A 14,622-nucleotide genomic window follows, 5' to 3' on the forward strand; every position below is an offset into this window, starting at 1 on the left:
TTTGGGATTTCTGAGAGATTAGAGCCTGGCTACAACTTCTATCTCTGCACCCTATGGCTATATCCCTGAAGGAGCCTACAGCACTGAGTCTGTGTTGATAGGTCTCCATCAGGAGTTGACTTGGCCACTCCATAACACTGTAGATATAGCTTTGGCTTTATGTTTGTGATTATAGTCTTCATGGAAAAGAAAGTCAAAGTTCAGGATATGGTTGTACTTTGCTGCATTATTATACTCTATCTCCACAAGCCCACCAAAGCCACTGGTAGATGAGTACTCCCACAATATGAAGTGGTACCATCGTACTTCAGAGGCGTGTTTTTGGTGGATCTTGGCATTTGCTAAACAAAGATCTTAAAATATTAGAGAAAAAAAACAATATCGGGGAATTCCATAGTTGATCATGTGCTTGGTGAAGACAGCTGGAACCCCTGCTTGATCACAGCCACATTTTGCTGTCATCTGTTTAGGTTTAGAGATGAGCGAACGTGTCCGTTACGGACACATCCGCACCCGGACACCGGCTTTGCCGAACACTGCAGTGTTCGCGCGTAAAGGTCCGGGTGCCGCCGGGGGGCGGGGAGATGCGCGGCGGCGCGGGCGGCAGTAGCGGGGAACAGGGGGGAGCCCTCTCTCTCTCCCTCTCCCCCCCACTCCCCGCCGCACCCCCCCGCGCTGCCACGGCGGCCCCCGAACTTTTTCGCCCGAACACTGAAGTGTTCGCAAAGTTCGGTGTTCGGGCGAAAAAGGGGCGGGGCCGAACGTGTTCGCTCATCTCTATTTAGGTTACATCTCCAAATTATACTTTGTGACAGAGGAGTGCAGTTAGTGGTTTGTGCTATATTAAATGATTATTTAGTATTAAGCAGTTTTCCAGCCTCTGTCATCACTAAACATATGAATCATGTTTGGTTAATTTGTTGCCTTTAATAAGCACAATCAACAAGATATTATGACTGATGACACTTTATGCCTAAATTGTCAGAATTGCTTCCCTTGTTTTGCTAATATTTCAGGGAGTAAAATTCCTGCAACTCAGCACTTTTGTTTTTAACTTAATTCAATTTTACTTCTGCTTAACAGTTTTAAGATGCCCATACATATTCAACTACTGTCAGATGAATGATCATGTGCCAAATAGCTGTTTCCCCCAGCAGCCTCATAGACGAAGGTTCGGCTCAGCCGAACATTCTTGTCTTCAGGTAGGTAAGCCATGGCCAAGCTGCTCTGTTGCCGGAGAGTTGGCAGGCTCGGACAACTAAGCTCTAATGTGTATAGGGATTCTATCTGCAATTTAAATATTCAGCCACCTCTAGCGAACTTTACACTGGTTTCTTTGTAAGGAACCTCGTATGAATACTGCTGAAAAAAGTCCAAGCTCTCTTTGCCTTCATCCTCAGTCTTAAGCTGCCCATATCATGAGTCATCCAACAGCTATCTATCCCGATCTCTCCATACACATACATTTGCGGCCAAAGGGTATTGATCTTGAATGTAGTGTATTTCCATATGAATGTAATAATATATTTTGATTGTAGTGAAGAGAAAAAGCTGCAATGAGACACCTCTGGCACCGGCAGCAAGAGGATTGGGCAGCTGATGTCCAATGGCACGATCCTTATTTCCTCCAATATCTGATGACAGGAAGAATTGGGGGACTACCAAGCAAATTAAATGATCTTTATGCTCCCTAATGTCTGCTGCAGTATATTTCTGACCATTAAGTCCCGCCTAGAGCATGGCTTTATAGAATGCATGCATAACTGCATTACACAGCAATAATGAAGTATTGCAGTATGTTGTATAAGCAATAAAACTACTGTTCGGTCAAGTTGGGACTAAAATTAAAAATATGTGAAATAAATGTGCATACACAAAGCCACAATGCTGTGGGACAAGAGACTCCTGCAGTGACAGGAGAACAGCGAGACCCCCACCAATCATCATGTTATTCTCCATCCTATGGAATATAGCATTGTGAATATCTTTTTTTTGTATCTTTGAACCTGCTGCCACTATTTTATATATCTTTTAATATGGTCTCCGAAGCTGGTCAAAGATGTTCTTTATGTAAAAAAAAGTTTTAAGACCACTTTAATAATAATTTAGTATTTGCTGGTGATATTTTGCTGGCCCCTCGGATTCTATACGGAAGCATAAATGGGTAAGACCATTTTGAAACAGCCTATAGCAGACACTACAATTATCTGACTTATAAAGCAAGTTTAGTGAAACTCTTCCAAATTATAAGATCTATACAAGATGTTCAACTTTATATACTTCATATTTTACCTGTGGGTCTATCTGTCTGTGCATTGGCGGTGTTCGTGCTGGCTGTACCCCACTGATGCTGAATGATTCTGATCTTGGAGGCAGGTTTGGGTCAGATATCCTATTAGCTACTTTATGTGGCATTGCAGGGGAACTCTGACGATTTAGACGAGATCGCTCCTCTACCTATGCAACAGGAAAACAATCAAATAAGCAGAGTAGTAGTCATGTTTTGTGCTTTCACTAGGCTAGATCACACCTTCAAACCAGGTGATTAAAAATACACGTTAGAGAAAGTAATTCTTAAAGAATCAAACTAAAATCGTTTCAGAATAAAAGCACACCATTATTTATGGGATTGGATAAGTTAATCAATGAACCAATTATAAAACCACCGGTTTGAAAAGAGGTAGAAACAGCCCAACATAACGCTAAAGTGCATCCTCTGCCCACACGCAGTGCAGACAAATGGTTATGTCTATTGTGGGAAGAGGTAGCAGTGAAGATATTCTTCATGAAAAAGTGCAGGTACTCATTGGGAGTTCTAATAAGAATGCTTTATTAATAAATACATTTCTAAATAGTCCAGATTAAGTTTGTAATTAAAATGTGCGCCTAAGTAAAAAAAAAAAAACTACTAGACATAATCGTAAAGAATTAGTAAGTCTATAAGAAAAGGTAACTTTAACATAAGACCCATATTCACAAGACGAGTCTAGTTCCCAATAGGTTGTATATGTTTATGGGTATATGTTAAAAGAGTATAAATATGGTGCACAAAACTAAAAATTAAAAACAGACCCGGGCAGAGAAAGCCCCGCTTGCTGCACCCTACAATCTAAAGAGTAAAAAGTTTATGCTCTGTCAATTAACTCATTAAAATGTAACTTTACAGAGAATGAAAGGAAAAACAAAGCTATTAACTTGTGTCTTATTTAAAGAGCACTTGCAACCCAGCAGATGAATGTTAACGAGAGATGATGAGTAAGGGTCCTCTTAGGCCGTCTGCACATGAACGGGTCGGATTCCGTATGCGGGATCCCACAGCAATGTTGATTGCTGCAGGGCCACTGGTCGGATGGCTTCCACTGACTTCAATGGAAGCCGTCTGCACAGAATCCGCCAAAAACTAGAGCATGCTGTGAATCAGCCTCCGCGAGCAGACAAATCGCGGGTAATTTCCGCTCATGTGCAGTAAAAAAAAAAACAAAACGCTTTTCCATTCCATGCTATGGGCAGCATTTTTTGTGGAATCCAGAGGTGGACGCCCGCTCCAGATTCCGTAATACAAATTCACCTGTGTGCAGGTGGCCTTACATAGAGAGATTTTCTCTTGTAGATTAGCACTGATCAGTGAGATCAGTCGACTGCAGCTTTATATGGGCAAACCGTTAGGGAAATGTGCATTCGTAGGAACCTTCTGCCTGTGTAAAAGAACCTTAACCCCTTTAGTGACGGCCAATACGCCATTTTACTGACCTCACTAATTGGCTTTAAACCTGCACATCGTACATATTTTTAAGGAGATAGCTTGGCTGACTACTGACAGCCAGGCTCCTGCTCTAACCACCAGTAGTGGAGAAACCTCAGATCCTGATAGTTTAACCCCTTACATGACAAAATCAATAGCAACTGCAGCATGTAAGCAGATGACAGGGGAACAAGCCTCCTTCTTTCCCACAAAAGCAACCCGCAATGCGATTGCAAGGTATCAATGGCAGCCGGAAGCCTGACAAAAGCCTCTATGTTTGTCATGTAATCGGGCCTTTTAGCCCCCATGTCAGGCAGAGTCTAATAGGTTGCTGTCATAGTAGAATGCACAACATAAGTAATGCAGTGTACTATCCTAACAATTGAACAATTACATTTTCAAGGGGACTAAAAAAACAGTGTCAACGTTCAATAAAGTTTGAAGAAAAAAATCCAGTGTAAAAAAAATACACATTTTCCCCCATAAAAACCCTTTTTAAATAGATAAAATACCAACAGGAAATTTGAAAATGCGACACATAATAGGTATTACTGCGTTAATAACGACCTAGATAATGAAAATATTTTGTTGGTTTTCGCGCACGGTGAACGTCGTAAAATAAATTTTTAAAACTAATGCTAGACTTCCTATTTTTCTTCTGTTCACCCTCTTCAAAATTGTAATAAAAAGCAATTCAAAAGTCACACGCAGCTCAAAATTGTACTAATAAAAAGTACGACTCTTCCAGCAAAAAAGACCTTATGGGTCTTAGACTGCAGTGATGCAGATTCAATTGTTTTTCTTTAAAAACATGTTTCCATTGTGCAAAACCAGTAAAAATGAAACAATCTATATAAACTTGCTATTGCATTAACTACGCTGATCCAGATAACAAAATGATCATGTCATTTTTACCGAAAGGTAAACACCGTGAAAGTGAAACTCAAAAACAATGGTGGGATTTCTGGTGTGGAAGAGTGGAGGGTTCCATCGCAACAATGAAAATGGATTGGTCTGTTAGGCAAAAAATAGGCTCGTCACTAAGGGGTTAAGAAATAATTTGCTCATAGCAAGGAGATAGGCTAGTAATCATTTATATTGTCTGTTTACCTGACCATATACTTCAGTTGGCAAAAATAAGTGCTGCCATTGATCTTATGTTGTTGGGGGATATTTAGTGGTTGCATTAATCACTTTTTTCTTGGGATAATTAAAAGGCGTGCTAAGTACACAACAATCAGGCAATAGAGTGGCGACCCCAGCAATGTGAATGGCTGTTCCATAACTCAACATTTCTATTACAGCAGCCGTTTCCGGGTAAAACACTGTCTGGCTGAGGCTTTCCTAGCAAAGGCAGTTGTTTGCCAATAGCAGGACCCAGGGCAATCTGCTGTTTGCCATGGGCCAAGCATTCGGAAATGGGGTGGGTCTGATGGCACAGGGGGATATTCTCCGTATAGTGAAAAGTTTTGCATTATTTCAATATACGTTATAAACACTGAAAATAAAGATGAAGAAAACACAGGCGAAAAAAAAAGGGTTCCGGAAATTTGCACAGCTGAAAAACAATAGGACAAAAATGCACCGTGGTGATCAATTGGGGGGGGGGGGGCAGGGAAAAGGAAGAACCAGCAGACAATTGTTATACAGGACTTTTGTGAGTCTTTTTTTAAACTCCTAGTTAACATTGGTGAGTACATACACAGTTTCATCCCTGAAGGACACAGTAGTACACTTTTATGGCTGGCCATGCACACCACACCAATGAATGAATAGAATATTGTGCCAGGAACATGCATCAGTAATAAAGAATAAGACAATACATAGATAAACACACAGCACACTTCAACAAGAAAGAGTATTGCATACAATGGACAAATTATTAAGAAAGGCTCATTATTAACCTCCACCAGCCAATCTTCTTCAGTGACATAGCAGAGTATGTTCACACGCTAATTCTAACTATAGTAAATGGTAGTTCAGACAAAACCATCATTTCTGGCTGCTTTTCTGATATAGGAAAATGAAATAATTTCAGTGAATATTTTTTACAATTGTATAAGCCCCATATTTAGGTATAGGAACTTATACAAACTTTTTTGCATGAAATACCCTTAGTATAAAATAGTGACTTGAACAAAAGAGAGACCATCCTAGCATGTGCTTCGGTGTACCAGGATAAAGGATGCTTCGTTATTCTGGCGGCATGCCCTCCTGATGTCAATTCAGCAGTGATCAGTAATGGGATGGTTTTCAGGAACTTGACTCGACTCTATGTATCCTCGCTATTACCCTAAGACTTCCTTACAGAAATAACAGGAACCAGAGAGCTACTACAAAAGTTATCCTAAGCAGTATGTGGTTACTTTATCACTGGTTGCAGTGGCATTGCCAGGCCTAGGCACCCAAAACAATTAAAGGGTATACAGTTTGCAGGTAGCCTTCAGCTCTATGACCAATAAAAGACATAAGACTGACAGGAACGCATCGTGAATAAGCTTCACCCTGGCTGGCTTAATGTGAGACACCAGATGGCATAAAATGGAAAAGGAACATTTACAGCAAATCTGGGGTGACTGCTTGAAGCAAAGGTGAAAGGGCTACGATATTCTGCAAGAGAGGGGTGTCTGTAGAATAAAATGGAGTACATGCACTGCAAAACAAGAGAATACAGGGGGTGCAAGGAGGGTGTAGATGACTCAAACATGGCCATACTGCAACATCTGGATAAGCAACTGATAGCGATGACGATACTCCATGATGGAAGAGGCCAGATGAAGGAGATGCTAATGGCTACTCTAAAACATCACTCATGAGTCTTTGGACTGAATGGTTTAATAGCCAGCTGCTATGACCAGATCCAATTAGGGCTGTGGAGAATGTTGGTATATTTTGGGGGTAATTTCAGTTTCAATAAATGAAGCATATTAATTGTATAATGAATTTTACTATATTTCCAATATTCAATTTTCAAATATACTTTGTGTATCCATTCCTAATGGCTTTCAAGATCTTTTGTCATCTATTGAGAGCTTCCATTGCTCACCACTTAGTAGTTGCCAACTTTTTTAAACAGTTGAGAACCCCTGAAAAAAACAAAAAAAAGTTCTATCTTCGGGAACCCCTATCAATTTAAGCCAGGTCCATCTGCTGTGAATTTGCTGCTGTTCCATAGAAAATGTGGTACGTGTGGATTTTGTTTCAGATCTCGCCATTGAATTGAGTGAAACTCATGGCATTTCCACAACAGAATGAGCATGCTGCAGAACAGAAAATATGAAGTAGGCTATGATTTTATTAAAGTTTTCTGTGGATGGGAGCTTGAAATCTCCATCCATTTGTACTGTACACTGTTGCGGATTTGCGTTGTAAAATCCATACCACAAATTTACAGCAGATCTGTCACATCTGGACCTGACCAATTTGCGTAATTTTTTTTTTCATAAAAAAGGCTACACAGCAAAATCAATTAAGAACCCAGACACGAGATGCCAAAATTCAAGCCCCAGTTGTCAGACCACACAAATAATTGAAATGACAGACCCGAAAATTAATTTAGATTCCAGATATTATAACTCAAATTTGATTTGGACTCAATGCAGCAAAATCAATTTAGCTGTAGACCTCACAATTAATTCATATCCCTATATTGACTCAGACCCCCTAAACAATAAATGTAATTACATCTAGATGCTCACAATATGCCCTTCACACTAACCACATCTAGAGCTTCAACATCACGCTCCAGAGAAATCAAATCCGGAGCTCCATAATCTACATTCCCCCTAGATTAATCACATCTAGTGTCACCATTTCCCCGCAGTAATCACATCCAGAGAGACCATCATACCTACGCTTATGACAGCAGAAGGCAGACAACAGTGCTGACGGTAATACTAACTGAGTAAATAATGTCCACGTTCCCCAATCAACTCTGTCCATCAGAATAAGAGCATTTACTTCTAGCATGTGTATAGTATACGGTAGAGATGAGCGAGTATACTCGCTAAGGCACATTACTTGAGCGACTAGTGCCTTAGCGGAGTATCTCCCCGCTCGTCTCTAAAGATTCGGGGGCCGGCGCGGGTGACAGGTGAGTTGCGGCGGGGAGCGGCGGGGAGAGAGATCTCCCCTCCGTTCCTCCCCACTCTCTACCCCCCCCCCCCCCCCCCGAATGTTTAGAGATGAGCGGGGAGATACTCGGCTAAGGCACTACTCGTTTGAGTAATGTGCCTTGGCGAGTATACTCGCTCATCTCTAGTATACGGCACACCTACTAGGTGCAGATGTAAGATATATATCTTTATTAGTACATAGAATTTAAAAAAATCACCCATATTAACAAGCCAGGATGCAGTTATGTTAAAGCCAAGCAGAAGGGAGAGCCTTAGCATCATCCTTAATCAGCATGGCAAATTAAGTTAATCAAGTGCAAGTGCCAAATGCATCCAAAATAACATAACAGATCTAGTTCTATAGGATAGATATATAAAACATACCCCATACAGAATAGAACAATAAAGTGCAAGTGCAGAGTACTAAAGGATTGCATATACATCTAAATCAAAATAGCATAATAATCCGGTGGCAAGTAACCGGATATAATAGTGGCCTATATAATGTGGATATAATGCAGACCTTTCACCCATCCTGAGGGATGCAGATACAGCTTCCCCTTCTCTTTAACTTTAATGTATCTGCATCCTGTCCTGATAACATGGGTGTTTTTTTTTATTCTGCATACTAATAAAGATAAATATTCTACATTTATATATTTTTCTTTTGGTGAGGTATTCACATATACTTACTGGCCAGCTATATAGGTGTTGTTGCATATGTATTAACTATTGCTTACAACTTAACATAGTTGACGATAAGGCCCATTCAAAGAGCGAGCCCAAATAGGGCAACGCACATACTGTGTGTAGAAGTAACTATTCAATTGTACAGAAAACTAAACAAATTGTAGCCAATGATGCAGGAGGCAACACTTACAATACACAACAAGTAGAGGACCAACAGATAAAGACAGCGATTAGTAAGCGGTAGTACAGAGATGTAGTTAAGTAACCGCATCCAAGGGAAATGTTAAGACTTGAAGCTAGAAATGACTTTAGGGATTACGTTTGTCTTGAAGCCACCACAGCCAGTTATGATATAAGGCTAATACAAGCTTTTAACAGCAGGTATGACATTTTTAAGATGTCTTGTAATAGCAAGACTCCCAAGATGTACACTATTCATGCATGACCTGTCCTCCAGTGAAGTTACACTTCTACACAAGAAAAGCTTGTGACTATATCCCCTGTGCCTTCACAAATGCCTAGTAAATGGTTCATGCATGTATGCTTTGGTAAAGAATCGAAACCTCTCATGACCTTGGTAAATCCCGTGTCCCTGGCTGGACTACATCCTTGTGATCGGGACCCTTTAAGGGAGGTTACTGATTTTCTCCCTGGTTCATTTTCTTGTGAGTTCACTTGGAGTAAGAATCTCACTTCATCATCTAGAGATTGCACTTCACTCTGTGTTGCTTGTGACCAGGGCCCTGATTTGGAAATCTGAATTGAAGGCAATATCATGGATGGAGCTAAGTTGTCCATTTTCACACGACCTGATGCTTGCAGGTTCTGAGAATTTGGCCTAGTTGAGGGTTGCCAACTAGTAGATGCATCTTTGGTTACGAGGGGCACCTGCTGCTCGACAACAGAAGTGTGCTGCTGCTTAGCTGGAAGAACAGGCGAATTACTAAGAGATCGTTGTTGAACCTGAGAGTGGGATCACACAAAATTATACTATTACAACACAACATAAAAGAAAAACTCACAATGACAAAATTAGATAATTTAATGGAGCATGCACATAACATTCCTGAATGACTCTGGCATACAATGTATCTGTATGTTCATTTTACTTGGTTGGGTTTCTGTTGGCAATGGTTTCTTGTAACATGCTAAATTGATTGCATTCAAGTTGGGCTATGTAACATAGCTCACTATGTAACATAGATTCCTAGAAAATTATTATTTATGTACTTGGTATCATTTAAAGTTACAAGGGGCTTCCTCAGTGATTTCTCAATCTAAAAACACAGCAATTCTCTTCTTCCATGTGTATTAATTAAAAAGCATTTTAACATTTACTTAAAAAGGAGGATGTCTGGTTTAGAAAGCCCAAATAGTCTCTTTTAGACTGCTGAGATAGTACATATGGCTTCTCATACAGGATCTTTGTCTATTAGCCCAAGCAGAGAACAGCTACTAAGCATCTCTCGCTTGGGAGGATCCAGCATGTATTTGCATTACATGGACATCCCGCTGATTCAATGAGAACTACGTAATGCTTCATTTGCTGTTCTGGCATAGAGAAACGTAGATAGAACTGCTGGATTATGGCACAACCCTCCAGAAAAATACTTATGGAAGAAGTTAGGTAGAAGGAATATTTTATTGGAAGAAATTAGAAGCTAGCAAAAAACACGCTTTGAGAACAAAGCCTCTTCCTCAGTTTGATAAAGAGTAGAGATGAGCGAGCACCAAAATGCTCGGGTGCTCGTTACTCGAGTCGAACTTTCAGTGATGCTCGAGAGTTCGTTTCGAGTAACGAACCCCATTGAAGTCAATGGGTGACTCGAGCATTTTTGTATATCGCCGATGCTCGCTAAGGTTTTCATTTGTGAAAATCTGCAAAACACAAGAAAGTGATGAAAACGACACAGAAACGAATAGGGCAGGCGAGGGGCTACATTTTGGGCTGCATCTCAAGTTCCCAGGTCCCACTATTAAGCCACAATAGCGGCAAGAGTGAGACCCCCCCCCCCCGCACTGTCAGCATAACGATCGTTCTCCTCTGCCACAGCTGTAACAGCTGTGGCAGAGAAGAACGATGTTAGCCCATTGAATTCAATGGAGCCGGCAATACAGCCGGCTCTATTGAAAGCAATGGGTTGCCGGCGTACGCGGGATGAATTGTCGGGAAGGGCTTAAATATATAAGCCCTTCCCTACAATTCATCCAGAAATGTGTAAAAATAAAAAATATATATATACTTACCTGGTCCCGGCAGACGGAGTTCAGCGCGGCAGGCGAGCCAATCAGAGGCAGCCCTCACTCACCCATTCATGAATTCATGAATGGGTGTGAGTGAGGGATGCCTCTGATTGGTCACAGCCTGACCAATCAGAGGCATCTCATTCAGCAGGCGGGGATTTTAAATCCCCGGCTGCTGAATACTACTCACAGCTGTTTAGAGCAGTTCAAGAGAACTGCAGCCTGCCGCGCTGAACTCCGTCTGCCGGGACCAGGTAAGTATATATATATTTTTTATTTTTACACATTTCTGGATGAATTGCAGGGAAGGGCTTACATATTTAACCCCTTCCCGACAATTCATCCCGCGATCGCCGGCAGCCCATTGCTTTCAATGGAGTCGGCTGTATTGCCGGCTCCATTGAATTCAATGGGCTAACATCGTTCTGCCGGGACCAGGTGAGTATATATATATTTTTTATTTTTACACATTTCTAGATGAATTGCAGGGAAGGGCTTATATATTTAAGCTCTTCCCGACAATTCATCCCGCCGGCAGCCCATTGCTTTCAATAGAGCCGGCTGTATTGCCGGCTCCATTGAATTCAATGGTCAGTGCTCGTTTAATCGAGACGAGTACCGCGTGGTGCTCGTCTCGAGTAACGAGCATCTCGAGCACCCTAATACTCGAACGAGCATCAAGCTCGGACGAGTATGCTCGCTCATCTCTAATAAAGAGCAAAGAAAAAAGGGGAGGACAGCTGCAACTATACAACTTCTCCTTTCTTAGTGAAAGAGTATAGCACACATGGATGTGAAATGTGAGGACGCTGAATGTGTATCGATCGTCAGGTCTTTCTCAACAGCCCTCAGTTTGGCTGGGTTAAAGCACTACTATAGGTGTTGACAACAAGTATACAAAGTATTCAACATAATCATTGGATACAAGAGTTTATGAATAGTTGTAATAAAATGTGGTTGAATATAAAAATGTATATCATACAATGGGTACAAAATGTATCAAAATACACGTTTACTTACGCTTTCACTATACTATTGTTTTTATGCCCTTGTCTTTCCCCCTCCGTCCCCTTGCTCCCCATATATTTTGATACATTTTGTACCCATTGTATAATACATTTTTATAGTCAACCATATTTTATTAGAACTACTTATAAACTGTTTTATCCAATGATTAAGTTGAAGACTTTGTGTACTTGTTATCATCACCTATTGTAGTGCTTTAACCCTGCCAAACTAAGGAAGAGTCTGTGTCTTCGAAACGCGTTTTTTCGTTGAATAAAAAATTCCTTCTGCCTGACCGCTTCTTCAATAAGGCTTTTATAGGCAACTAGAAGATATACCGCTGCGCTGCATGACGATTTTATGAGTAGCAGTAATGGAAAATACAAAGTGAGCCACAACAATGAGCCGAGCGCCGCACTGTTATGGAAGTCGTCCAAAATAAAGAGCTGTTGCCCATAGCAACCAATCACAGCGCAGCTTTTATTTTACCTCAGAAGTGTAAGCAACGAATGCTGAACTTGGATTAGTTGCTGTTGGCAATAAAAATGACAGGGGACCAGAACTGTAGATTTGTATACAACACAAACAATCAAACACATTGTGCGTGTATATATATTATATATATACATAAAACTGGGTACCTGATACAGAGCGCGTCGATACAAAACGGGGCAATTTAAGTAAGAAAAGAGGACATCAGAACATATGCATAAATACGTGGAAGCACTGATGCTGATTAATGCTATGTGACTGTATTAGACATATATTATACTGCTGAGGTATAATAAAAATCTGCTCTGTGATTAGTTGCTATAGGCAACAGCTTTTAATCCTCGGTCCTGATATAAAATGAAAGCTACTTATATCTAAAACACAAAGTCTGTTTGTTTGTGTTGTTTACAAATCCCCAGTTCTGGCACGATTTGAGTAAAATTTTGCATTTTTTGTTGTCAATAGCAACCAATCATAGCTCAGCTTTCATTTGTTATGCTGCTGAGATAAAATAAAAGCTGCTCTGTGATTGGTTGCTATGGGCAACAGCTTTCAATCCTCGGTTGCTCCATGTATTCCTGTCTGGGGACAGATCATTTCCTGAAACACAAATTGTCAGCACTCAGTCTGACTCTTCTAGTGGGAATTACTTGTTGGAAATAACCTGCAATACTAAATCCAGGCCGTAGAATGCATTGGTGAATGCAAATTTGGGGGTTGCTGCATTAAAATTCAAGGAAAGGCAAAAATATGCAAATAAGGTTGCCAAGACAACAACATTTCAGAATTTTTTTTTTAGCCTATAACCTTCTCCAGGTCGAGATTATACTGTGTGCAAAATGTCCTGTCAATCGGTCGTACAGTTTGTGCGTGATGCTCCAACAGACAAATAGACAGACATTAACAAATATATAGGCAATAAAGAGGGTTGCGCCGTAATCAAGAAGTTCTATCTACATTTCTCTACCATTTTCCATACAGGCACAACTCTGGCTGGCAGCACCTCCACATGAGTCTCTGGATATAGACCCTGCTTGGGACTCCACTGACCCTACATACACCACCATAGGGTTGCTCTATCTCCTTTTCCACTCCAGTCTGCCTATTCTGGCATGGGAGGGATACTGAACACTTGACACAAGGCTCTCTCACAGTTTGCTGGGAGTCTCAGTAGCGGAATCATCTACTCTCAGCTTGTTGTGGGGTGACCCTTCTAACATAAAATAAACTCATTAAAAGAGTACTTTTGGGGGGGATAGGTAAGTAATCCATCACAGTATCAATGACATCTGCTGTGAAGAATTCAGTACTTCAGTTCAGTAGCTCGTCCCTCCAGGCTGTGGATTCTACACTTTCCTTCAGGCTTCCAGATTACATGACCAGCATTCTGACAACTCTGTGTCCTGCTGTTAAAGGGGCACATTTTTGCCTAAACTGCATAAAAGAGAAACAACAGTCTCAGTTGTCCACCGCAAGCAATCACTCAGCACATTTCAGTTTTCAAGAGCAGAATACGAAATGAGAGCTGTGTTGTGACTTGTTGCTATGGGCAGGCAAGACATTTCTTATGACACTTGTCATAAATCAGCCCCATTAACTGCAGGACACAGAGTGTTGTCAGAGTGCTTTTCATGTGACTCAGAGCTGGGGAAAAAAGTACAGAATACATAGGATGAAGGGGACGAGCTACAGAACTGGATTCTTCATAGCAGAAACCAATGCTATTGTGATGGATTCCTCCCCACAAAAAGAATAGCCCAGAATACTTCTTTAATTATTTTATTGCTTCTTTCTTTTACTGAATAGGCCTTTTGCTTATAAAATTATCATTTACATTTTAGAGAAAAGTTAATTACTGTAAGGTCCAATTCATGCTTCACTAATAGGGCTTTGTTTTTAAATTACATTTCCTATGAAATACGTTTAGAAATGGGGAACATCTGTTCATTTCATCTTCACAATATCCATATAAATACATTGCATTAACATTTGGTATTCTCACAAGTGAAAATATTATTGCCGTAACTTTCGCTAACAGTTATCAGCTGGTCAGGAAGTAACCCACAGTCTTTGCCAAGACAGAGTAGACTCCAAAATATGGAAATTATGTATTTATTATGAATACTCAGCATAAATCTTCGCCTTACTCAAAGCATGAGACTACAAAATATCTATACAAGTAATGGTTCATAACATAGAAAAATACTCCCAAATAGTATGGTAAAATAGGGGAAAATTAGCAAGCTCAAACGGAGCCCTCCACAGGCTTACCATTAGTGAACCAATATCATATTAACAATTCCAAAGAACATTCAAAATGTAACCCTTGTACCG

The 14,622-nt window shown here is 40.6% G+C and overlaps 1 protein-coding gene across 14 annotated transcripts in view; it reads right to left on the reverse strand.

Moving 5' to 3' along the window:
- TNIK (TRAF2 and NCK interacting kinase) overlaps nucleotides 1–14,622 on the reverse strand; it is a 254,044-nt gene that overhangs the window by 64,546 nt on the left and 174,876 nt on the right. For 7 of the 14 annotated variants that reach the window (XM_066601124.1, XM_066601158.1, XM_066601133.1 and 4 more), the window contains 2 exons: nucleotides 9,121–9,510; nucleotides 2,293–2,457 (listed from right to left, as the gene is read on the reverse strand). The exons of 3 other annotated variants lie outside the window; for them this stretch is intronic. In XM_066601124.1, the coding sequence (XP_066457221.1) occupies nucleotides 2,293–2,457; nucleotides 9,121–9,510 (555 nt within the window). The remainder of the gene's footprint in view (nucleotides 1–2,292; nucleotides 2,458–9,120; nucleotides 9,511–14,622) is intronic. 4 more of the 14 variants (XM_066601166.1, XM_066601175.1, XM_066601193.1 and 1 more) reach the window with 1 other exon arrangement.

Source organism: Eleutherodactylus coqui, chromosome 1 (assembly GCF_035609145.1).
Source record: "Eleutherodactylus coqui strain aEleCoq1 chromosome 1, aEleCoq1.hap1, whole genome shotgun sequence".
Lineage (NCBI taxonomy): Eukaryota > Metazoa > Chordata > Amphibia > Anura > Eleutherodactylidae > Eleutherodactylus > Eleutherodactylus coqui.